At 54.8% G+C, this 11,067-nt stretch overlaps 1 protein-coding gene across 1 annotated transcript; it reads right to left on the bottom strand.

The window, feature by feature from the left end:
- On the bottom strand, nucleotides 1–8,723 carry Ninj1 (ninjurin 1). The gene is made up of 4 exons (NM_013610.3): nucleotides 8,615–8,723; nucleotides 2,288–2,516; nucleotides 1,195–1,358; nucleotides 1–648 (listed from the first exon to the last, which is right to left on the bottom strand). The coding sequence occupies exons 1-3, from the start codon at nucleotides 8,687–8,689 to the stop codon at nucleotides 1,204–1,206; spliced, it is 459 nt and encodes a 152-aa protein (NP_038638.1). The 5' UTR covers nucleotides 8,690–8,723; the 3' UTR covers nucleotides 1–648; nucleotides 1,195–1,203.
- Nucleotides 8,724–11,067: the final 2,344 nt, after the last annotated feature.

Raw genomic sequence — 11,067 nt, 5'->3', positions numbered from 1 at the left:
CCAGCAGGGAAGCACATAAGCTTTATTGTCGTTCCTGATTAGAAAAGTGGGGCCTGAACCCCTGAGTTGAGGGCTGGGGCTCTACCCAGGTCACCACTGGCAGGAAGTACCAGCATGACCTGCAGCCCCCACGGGCATGGCTGCCTCTTGATGGCTGCCAAGCCCAGGCACTGAGGCTGGAGCCAGCAGATACTGATGGCTGTCCAAGGTCCCTGGGTCAAGAAACAACAAAGGCAGCAGTCTCCAGGGTGACCTGGGCAGGCTCCATGAGAAGTAGGGTCACTGGTGTATCAGCAAAGGGAGGGGCATATCCTGGTCCTTCTGGAATGTCCTGAGACAGAGGCCAGTGCTGGCCCCTCGTCAAGTCCAATCATGGATTTGCTGCATGTCCTTGGGTGGGCAGTGACCATTCTCTGGACTTGGGTTTCTATGGAGCTGTCCAGTTCTGATCTTCATGGCCCTGCATCCGGTTCCCACATGTCTCAGGTGGCCGCCCACACAGCGGTCACAGTTGGACGGAAGTCCGTCCCTGACCATGGTCCAGCGGTGGCCACCTTGGGCTCTGCACACAGGAGAGGGATACCTTGGGGGTACAGCAGTTGCAGGGGTCTGGTCAGCTGGGCTGCAGGTCCGGTACCCTTAAAGTCTCTGAAAGGATGAAAAGAGAGGCAGGCATTAGTGCTGCTGGGGCAGCTAGCAGTGCCCCAGGCTGGAAGGGTGCTAAGTTCATGTTTGTGACCAGGTTGTGGGCATCAGGGCTACTCAGTCTTGGGTGTAAGGATCTGTCCACCATGGACGAGATGCCGTGTCCCTTTCCACGCTGAATACAGTTCTCCTGGGTGTCTGTCAGGACTTAAAAGACATGCTCATAATAGTGACAAGAACCACAAGTGACCATGGCCACTTGCCTAGCAAACCCTATTACTCCAGCTGTCGACAGCAGCTGACCATGCAGTCAGCAAGAACTTGAAGCCTCTGGAAAGAGCTCTGGAGACACCATAAAGAAGACAGGCCAGGGGGACAGGGACTACGTTCCCACAGGCCCTAGTACCCTGGTCCTGGCCAGATGACCTACATCCTCAGGGAGCATCAAGGACAGGTGATTAGTAAGTGGCCTGGTCATGCCATATGTGAGGGACAGCCAGTCCAGAACCCACCGCACACCTTGGGTCTCGGCCTCCCCTGCCTACTCACCTGGGCGTTCTACTGCCGGGGCGCCACGTCCATTACAGGCTTCTGGACCCCGAAGGCCGTAATGAAGATGTTGACCACGACGATGATGAAAACCAGTCCCGTGGCCAGGTTGTTAAGAAAGTCCAGCTTGGCGTGCTTGGCCGGGTTGTTGAGGTCATACTTGACTGTGGGTGAGATGGGTAGATGCTGCTCAGGGGAGCCTGGCCTGGGTGGAAGTGGCTAGGGAACAGGACAGAGCTCTGGGCCATAGTTAGGGTTTTGTTCCCCATTGAAAAAATGCTAAAGTCAGGCATGGTTGTCCCTCCTTTTTTATAACTGCCACTTTCTCCACGAGGAAGAGAGGCCCAGGCAGGTTAAGTGCTGACATGTCACTTCTGGATGCCAAGCCAGGCCAGGTTTCATTTCTAAGGCAGAAGCACTGAATTCCTTCTGAGGCCTAGTTCACAGACCCTCCAGTCTACCTTAGGCTCTGCTACTACAACCATTGCGCAGGTACAGACCGTGAGATCCCAGAACACCCCTCATTAATCTGAGGTCAGAAAGTCAATGTGGGGCCCTTGCCATTCCTGATGACATCTTCTGCTCTGGACAGGCACCAAAGTTGCCCTGGCAACCCAGCCCACTTTCCTATCAGCTATCCATCCATGCCTACGGTCACCTGTGGGTCATCTGCAAGGGGACGGACGACCAGTGATTAAGTTTGGGATTTAGAGGTTATACTCTGCATTTTGGATTTTCACTCAGAACCAGAAAGAAGAGTTAGTTCTGGCTGCTCTATGTTACTGGACATAGGCCTGAGCTAGTCTAGGCAGGGAGGACTGGCTGGCAGTAGCTATCTTGTGGCAGGGAGCCACAGGGACCCAAGGAAGCAGGTACCCAATTTCCCCTTCCCCTGCACCACCCCACCTTCCAGACCCTGAGGACCCTAACCTCACTCTGCTTTCGAAGAGCAGGGTCAGATGTGGGGAGTCACAGCTTGGGCCATACGCCTTACTCCCTGAGGGCCAAGAGTCTGAGGTGAAACCACTGCTCCACCCACCCCCACACATCTCCCTCCCCATCCCTGGGCTGTGCAAGCAGCCATGGGTCCTACCCAGGAAGATGAGCAGCACGCCCACTCCTATCTGCAGCACGAGGGAGATAGAGATGAGGACCACAAGGGGCACGAAGAAGGCGAAATCATTGCCCTGCTCCACCACGGCCTTCAGCTGCGACGCGTTGGCCATGAGCAGCGCGATGTCCAGCATGCTCTCCGCAGCGCTCTTCTTGTTGGCATAATGGTTTACATTGATGGGCCGGTTCCGCAAACCCCAGCGGGGTGGCTGTGGGAGCAAGGCGGTCAGCAGAATAGGGACAATTTGGGGTTCTGGGGTGAGCTACAGGAAGAGGTCAGGACAGGGTTCCGACCCTCCCTGGGGCTGCAGGGAGTTGCCAAGGCCCCTGTAGGTAGGGCTTCTGTTGCCCCAACCCTGGCAAGTGATCATTACTCCAAGGAAATGTCCTGGAATAAAGTTCTGTAGAGAAGGAAACCAGAACACCAACCTCTGCACACACACTGGTCTCTAGCGGGGGAAAGCCCATCTCTCATTATCCCATGCAGCAGGTACTTCTCCTTGCCTATGAACCCTTGGCTTCCCCTCCCCCAGGGTCTAGGTTCCTGAAGGTACCAAGAAGACAAATGAGGTGGGAATAGACAGGCCTCTGCATACTGGCTCTGGCTTGAACTAACTAACCCTTCCTGGGCTGAGCCCAAAGGTCTGGTCAATCCTGCCTTGGTTCACCTCCCAGCCTCAGCCTTACCCCGCTCAGTGCAACACCCCACACAGACAACACCTACAGCTTCAGCATCACCCTACAGGACGTTGGTCACCTTGTTTAGCTACAGCTACTCATGATTATGTGGTACCAAGAGCACACAGCAGGTGCTCAATAGATGTACCACCAACCTGCATGCAGTAGAACAGGATGTGTATCTCCTGGTTTCTCACAGTAATGAGATACAGTTCTGGGCTTCTTTAAGCGTAGGCACCCCTTCAGCTGCTGCCCCTCCTCATTTCCCACCTCTCTTACATGGCCATATATATATATTTCTCTACCCAAAAGGGTTTCCCCTTCCAGATACCCCCATGCTCCGAGGTTCTCCTTGGAGGCCCCTGCTTCCAGGCTACTGTCCTTGATTCCCCTGGTTGGACCTGGCCCTCTTCTGTCATGAGAGGTCACTTCTCTGGCTGGCCTGCTTCCTTCTAAGGTACCTTTAAATGGCTGGTTTCCTCTTCCCACCGAGACAGTCGGCTCTCTCAAGATGCCCTGGTCGGGCCCCTTCTCAGCTACCTAAGAAAATCTCACCGAACCTAGGCTTAGCCCATTGTCCACTGCTGCCCTGAGCCATCGAGCCCTGCACCGTAGCCTCCAGGGAGAGGGCACGGAGCTGAAAGAGGTGGCCAGGGCCTGCTGTTGGCAGCCAGCCACCTGGGGCCACCCTGAAAGATCCTGTTTCTAGACTCATGAAAGATGCAGGGAATGGATGTAGTGCTGTAGGGCTGTGGGGAAGGCGTCCACCTAACTCACATGAATATTTTCTGCAGGCCAGAAAGCCTAAAGCAGGTGCCACTGAACTGACAGTGTATCGCTAACATGAAACTGCTTCTGAAGTCATGTGTTCAAGAAGGCAGGCACAGGCGGGCTCTGCTACCCGAGCCTGAGTTAGGACAGACAAATCACCAGCTTTCAATAGACGCTGCCCTTTGAATAGCAAACTCACTGGGGTCAAAATTCTTACTCAGGAGCACATTCCGTGTGTGTGTGTGTGTGTGTGTGTGTGTGTGTGTATGGGTATGGACATTTGTATATAATTTCACGTGTATATGTAGTTGTATGTGTTGCAGAAGTTTACACGCGCATGGATGCACATGAGTACTGTGTGTGTATGCATGCCCATGTGTCACACAACACATACGTATAACACATAAGCACAGACAGATAAACAGGCCTACACATGCATGCATGCACACACAAACACAAAAAGTGGAACTTTTGTTAGCTCAGTTGCTGGAGCAGAGGTCTGCAATGGGTGAAATGAGACCACAAGGCTGAGCTTGCTGGCCGCTGGGCAGCAGGAAGAGTTTCTTTTGCTTCTGAACCACTTAAAGGCCTCCTGACCACAGGGTCACAAGGAACAGCAACATGAATGATCTACCGCATGCCCCTACCCTCACCCCCTGCTCTCAGAACTCTTAGTCACCAACGCCTGTGCCCCTGCTGGCCTCACTCAGGGAGCAAACTGAATCTCTCCATAAGCTCCTCCCAAAGCCATACAGCAAGCAGGGGCCAGGCTGCAATGTGAATTTACACTTTGGGGCTCAGAGCCCCGGTAGCGGAGACTCTGAAGGGACTGAGATCTCAGGGGGCTATCTGTCTTAGTTCAGGACAGCTAGTCTTAGCCTCAGTGTCTCGATAAGTCACAGAGCTTGTGGAATTAATACCCTGAGGTGACTCAGAGCCCTTGGGACCAACAGGGGCTACAACTCATCAGCCACCTGCTTACCTTTAGCCTGTAAGATGGTGATATGGGCCTCAGGCTGAGGGACAGGCCCAAAGGCAAAGCAGGCTGGCTATTAAATGGTGTTAAACTCTACCTCTCCACAGCCTGGCTCTGTGTCCCCACATGCTTGCTGCCTGTCTCCCCTCCTTTGTATCTGGGGCTGCCCTCTGGGAAGCTTGTCTGAAACTGAATAATAGGATACATTACTCTACTAGGGATCAGTACACAGAGGCTGGGGGAGGGGGCATTGCAGGATACCTCCAGGGTCTGATCCTGAGCCATGCTGGTGACCGCCCCATAGGCCTCTCCTGGGATGCACAGTAGGATTGATCCAAGGGTGTCTGGGCCACTCAACCACAGATCAGGGAGCCCTGTGGGCCTAACTAGCTGCCTGATCATGCTAGGAAACTCTTCCAGGCTTGTGCCAGTGACCTGGGCAGATCAGGGAGAAAACACGCTGGTTAATATGTACCAGGGCAGGCGGGAGTTCCCTGAAATCTCAGCAGCAGCTGAGAACGGACTATTTTCCTCTAAAACCCAGGAAGGAACATCGTGGGTTAGTCAGCCCATACAGGGGGCTGCACTTATGAGGGCCTCGTCATGAGGCCTAGGGTCACCTGACTGCCCAGAGCATGAGAAGGGAGTGGGCACCTAAGGCTTAGTCACAGCACAGTGGGAATCTGTGCCCATCATCTTCAGCACAGAGCAGGGTGCCACCATTCCCAATCTGATCACACCAACGGCCATCGAGGTGACTGCTTATCAGGAAAAAGACAGGAGAACGCAGGGAACTTTGTAAGGCAGGGCTCAGCAGCTCACATCAAGTGGCAGGGTCAAAATGTTCCTTTACTCTCAGTGTCTGGCTCTCCCTGATAACTTTAGTCACTGAGCAATACCAGGACAGGAACAAAGACAAGGAAAGAAAGGCCAATCCAAGAACAGGTCTTCCATTAGCCAAAATGTTGTCCTAGGTGACCCAAAGGTCCAAGTCTAGATAAATCCTGGATGACCCAGCCTGGACTGTTCAGAGGCCCTGTCAAACACCAGTAGGCAGTAGGGGTTACCAAGGTATGGATGCAGTAGCTGCATACCCACCCCTAAGCTAGATCCAGCAGAAAGCCACCTGTGCCAGCCTTCAGTGCCCCAGCCCGCATTACCTATGCCCCGGGAGCCCAAGAAGCAAGACTGAAGTTTCTCCTGATTTCACACATATATTCCCGGCAGGAAACCCCAGTGAGACAGCAGGAAACACGGGAGGCGGGGTCCCCACAGCAGCTGGGCCACGGGCTGGGCAGACTCACTTCCTGTGGGTCAGAGCTGACCAGGAGTGACCTGGAGGCCCACTAGGGTGGCCTTTAGAACTTGGCTAAGATCCTGACTGCCCAGGATCTGCCAGGCAAGCAGAAGAGGGGAAAATAGGAAAGCTTTTCCTGGTAGCTGAGGCCAGTGTGCAGGACGTGCCATGACCTAGAGACCTGAGATATGGCCGTAGCTCCCTCAGCCTGCGTTCCCTGAGGAGCAAGAAAGCAGGGCAGGTGCCACAGGGTTATGGTCCAGTTCCATCCCAGCCACCTCCCTCTGGCTGTGTCTAACATGAAGCTGTCCCCAGCGTCGTGGTAGGAGTATGGCATTTCCACGTTTAACTGGTGTTTACTGTTTCTCAGGGGCCAGGTGACAGTGAGCTAACTCACCAAAACTGGATCAGGCTGTGAACACTAACAGGGCCTTTAGCTAACCGGCTCTGGGGAACCTAGCATCTGGAGGGGTGTGGGCAGAGCTTCCCCAGTGTTACACTTGACAGGAACCAACCAGGGTGGCTCTGCGGGGCCTCAACTACCTGGGAGGTAGTGGCACCCCTTTTTCCAGAGGGGAAACCGAGGCTCCCTTGGGTTCTCATCCTGGGGACAGTGTTGTCCTTCCCAAACTTCTATGGATGCCACCATGAGACCATGGAGAGTGTCTCCATAGCTAACGCCGCCACGTACTGCGCTCTGCCGCAAGCATTTCCTTTATGTCAGCCATATAGTTTTCACTTAGCAGAGGCACTTACTATGATGCCACTTCGTAGATGATAAACTGAGGCACAGAATGCTGACACGACACACCTTAGAAAGTTGGGAGGTAGGAGCCTGAGGTTGGGAAGGGGGACCAGGCATTGAGCAGGGCAGCCTTCAAAGTTAGCCACACCTCAGAGAAGCATCCTGTGTCCCCAGAGACTCTAGACAAAAATCTCCCTCCCACCCAACCCTGTACAGTCTCAGTAACGAGCCTCTGGTCTCCACTTGTACTGTTCCCCTGACCTCTTCCACTCACACCAAAGGGCCAGATCTGTCCCTCCCCTAAGCCAGTGCAAACACCTCCACCACACAGGGAGCCTTCTCTGACCTCTTTGCTCCCTACTAACCACTATGGCAGGCAGGCAGGCAGGCAGGCAGGCAGGCAGGCAGGAACCCTGCATACCCTTGAGAACCTAATTTAGTTGATTTCATTCTCCTAGTTGGCTCTTCAAAGAAATGGCGGGGGAGGGGGTGGAATATCTCTCTCCTTGTTCCCAGAGCCAAGACAGTGACCCCTGAGCAATCCAACCCAATCTCTCCTGTGTCTGTGCTCAGAATTCTCTTGGGAGGCACAGCTGATCCAGCTGTCTGCAGAGCTGAAGGGGGAGGCTGCTGCTCAGAGACAGCCAGTTTCCCTTCAAATCCGCAGCTGAACCACGGGCCCACCTGTTCCTGATTTGCATCCCTTGTCCTTAAAGGCCTAGAGATCACTGGTTCTTTATTGTAGACCCACATACAAAAGGCCCAGACAGTTGATGGGCTCCCTAAAGGAACTCAGCCCGGGGTGTCCCTGGCCCACTGCTTCCGGAGTGTTCACACATTTTGGCAGAGCCCAAGTCTCAGCTGGCACACCTGAAGTAGTCCCAGGAGACGTTGGTGTTCCCTGTTTCCACTATATGGACCTGGGCAGAAAGTCTCTGTTCTGGTTTATTTTGCACCGCAAAGACTTGTGGAAAATCCCAGCCTGGTGCAATTCCCCACCCCACTCCACCCCATCCCTGGGGGGGGGGGTCGGAAATAGAAGGAATGTCCAAAGTCAACATGTCACCGAGGGACAGAGGGCCATGCGGGGTGGTACAAGTGAAGGCTCGGCCCTGGCATGCTCAGGCCCTGCCCCGGAGGTAGACTATGAGGTGAGGGGTCAGGAAAGATGGTCCCTCGACACAGGCATCCGACCATCGCTGTGGCCTTAGCAGGCTAGGCAGAGCAAACTCGAGGCAGGTCCTTACAGTCCTAGAACTAGCACCCTGACGATCGAGAGGGTGGCGTTCTGTTTTTCATAGGCAGGTGACAGCAGCAGAGACACAGCCACGGGTTTCCCCCTTATCACTGCTGCAGACGACCGTGTGGTCACCGTGTGGTGACGTAGCTGTCTGCCTGATGCTAGCTTCCAACCAGGAGGCGGTGACTCTTCTCCCGCCCACCCCAAGGCACGCAGGAGACAGCCCGGAGGCGTTGGAAGTTGGAGGATGGTGTGGGAGGCAGGAGAGTCCCGGAGAGCGGAATGCCAGCCTTCTCCACCCGAGGAGTGGTGCCAGCCAGACGCGGGCTCTGCACAGCGGGGCGACGGCAGCAAGCTAGACCGCCCGGCGCCTCTGCCTACCTGCTGTGCTGGCCCCAGACCCGTGGGCCACCACTTGCGCTAGAGACAGGTCAAGCACGACTTTGCCCGGAAGCAGCGGCCACCACCACCCCCCGCAGTGCGGACGCCGCGCGAAACCGGGCCAGACGCCCACAGGTGCCCGCTGACGTGCCGGGCCCAGAGAGGGCGGCGCCGGCCAAGGTCACACAGCAGCCGGGGCAGGAGGTGCTGAGAGCTTACCAAGGCGTCGGGGGAACCGGGGGAGCCCGGGCGCAGGTCGCCGTTGAGCTCATACTCCTCAGTGCCCGACTCCATGGTGCGGCCGCCCGGGCCGCCCAGCACACGGCCTGAGCGCACCCGCGCCTCCGCCACGGGCTACGGCTGTGCGCCCGCCCCCGGCCCGCCCCCGGCCCGCCCCCGACACGCCCCCCGCGCGCGGCCGCCCCCGGACTCCGCCTCCACCCGGGGCGGGCCGGGGCCTAGACGCCAGCTGCTGGAATCGCGCCTGAGCAGGATAGCACTTCTCCAGCGGCCTTGATGTCCCCAATTCTCAGGCTCCTTCACGATGGCTAGGGCAAGCAGCCCAGCGCCTGTCCTCGCGATGACATCGGGGGTCCCCAGGGACCCTGTCTCAAAGTTGTTGATCAAACGGGCCCCCCTCTGAACTTTGAACATAAGCACTTGATCTGTTTAAAAGTGAGGCCAAGGGCGAGGCACATGCTGCCCCGTGCTGAGGTTTTTTCCTTGGGGAGGACACGCCCTGAGGCTGTAAGTCCCTTCAGGGTAACTCAACACAGGAAAAGGGTGTCAACGGTTACTCCAGGTTTCCACTTTAGAGCCCTCAGCTGTTCTGCCTGGAGAATAGAACATATGAGGGAGAGCCTCTTGCTCTGGGTCTAGCTTGCAGCCAGCACCCCACTGTGCAGAGCCTGCGTGTGGCTGGCACTGGTGGAGAAGGCTGGCATTCCGCTCTCCGGGACTCTCCTGCCTCCCACACCACCCTCCAAGAGAGACCAGGGACCAGAGGGAAGCACAACAGCTTTAGTGTCCAGAAGAAGCTGACATCATAGCCCTGACATCTATACTCCAAGGGTATGACGTGTTGGTTGGCTACTGCAGTTCGTGGCCCAATGGACCTTTGTGCCCCAGTACCATGTCTTTTCCTGGCCTAGGAAGCTAGATGGAGTGTGATGGGGTGCTGTCGTCCGAGGAGACACACTAGATGCAGGAGTAAAAGCCAGTTGCTGTGCCTTCTTCCTTCCCACCCTGGCCTCACTCTCAGGCCCCATGCTTTGCCTGGCCTCAGGGGTGCCACACTCCTCTCCTGGTATCTCCTAGAGTCTCAGAAGGAATAAGGACGATGAGACTCTTAGGGAGATTACAAGCTGGGGCTCAGAACTACCGTTCCTTGATGGAGTGGTTCACCTTCTCTTTATGACCCTTCTTGCCAGCTTGTGTCTTAGCATAAGGCTGGAGTTTGCTAAAGGCCAAGTGAACCTGCGGACCCTCTGTCCCCTGTCTCACATCCAGAAGGAAGAGGATTAGAAATAAGAAATGGAGCCAGCCTGGTGGTAGAGGTGGTGGCACAAGCCTTTAATCCCAGCACTTGGAGGCAGAGACAGGTGTATGTCTGAGTTCGAGGCCAGCCTGGTCTACAGAGCAAGTTCCAGAACAGCCAGAGCTACATAGAGAAACGCTGTCCCAAAAACAAAAAAGATACCTGGGCAGAAGAGATGGCTTAGTAGTTAAGAGTACCGGCTGCTTGCAGCTCTTGACCGTCTCTCACTCCTCTTCCAAGGCGTCTTACATCCTCTTCTGGCTTCTGTGGGTACCAGACATACATGCAGGCAAAACACCCATCTACATAAAATAAAATGACAAAGAAAATTATTTAAAAAGAAGAAAGAAATGGTACCCAAGGCTGTCTGTATGCCAGGTCCTGTTGCAGGCATTACAGGCTGGAGCTAGACAGTAGAAATCTGTCCTGTGGAGCAGATGGACAGTCAGACACAAATAAGAGGCCAGCACTTTGTGAAGCCTGGTGCCATACTTCTTAAGAACAGGGCTAAGGGGTGAGGAGGGCTGGAGAGACGGCTCAGCAGTTATTAACCCTTGTTGCTCTTGCAGAGGTCCCGAACTTGATTCCAGCACCACATTGGAGGGGTCATAAGCACTCCAGCTCCAAGGGATCTGACAGCTTCTTTTACGCATGCATTGGTGTGAAATTTTTTTATTTATTTAATAAATAGCAATTATTTAACAATTGTTTTTGGGGTTTTTTTGTTGTTGTTTGTTGATGTTTTTTTGGACACAGTCTCACTATGTAGCACTGTCAGACCTGGAAACTCACTATCTAGATTAGGCTCCCCTCAAAGTCACAGAGAACTATCTGACTCTGCCTCCTGAGTGCTGGCATTAAAGGCATGAGCCATCGTGCCTGCCTGACACAACTTCAGATACACACACACACACACACACACACACACACACACACACACACATCTTTAATCCCAGCACTTGGGAGGCAGAGGCTGGCAGTCTGGTCTACAGAGCCCATTCCAGCACAGAACTACACAGAGAGACCAGAGAGACCAGAAAGACCCCTGTCTTGGAAAAAAAAAGAAAAAAAGACTGCAGAGGCAACACAGTTGGTAGAGTGATTGCTTCAAGTGTGAGGGCCTGATTTTGGTCTC

The sequence above is a fragment of the Mus musculus genome, chromosome 13, assembly GCF_000001635.26.
Source record: "Mus musculus strain C57BL/6J chromosome 13, GRCm38.p6 C57BL/6J".
Lineage (NCBI taxonomy): Eukaryota > Metazoa > Chordata > Mammalia > Rodentia > Muridae > Mus > Mus musculus.
Note: the sequence above shows the minus strand (reverse complement) of the source record. Positions and strands in the feature narration are given on the sequence as shown.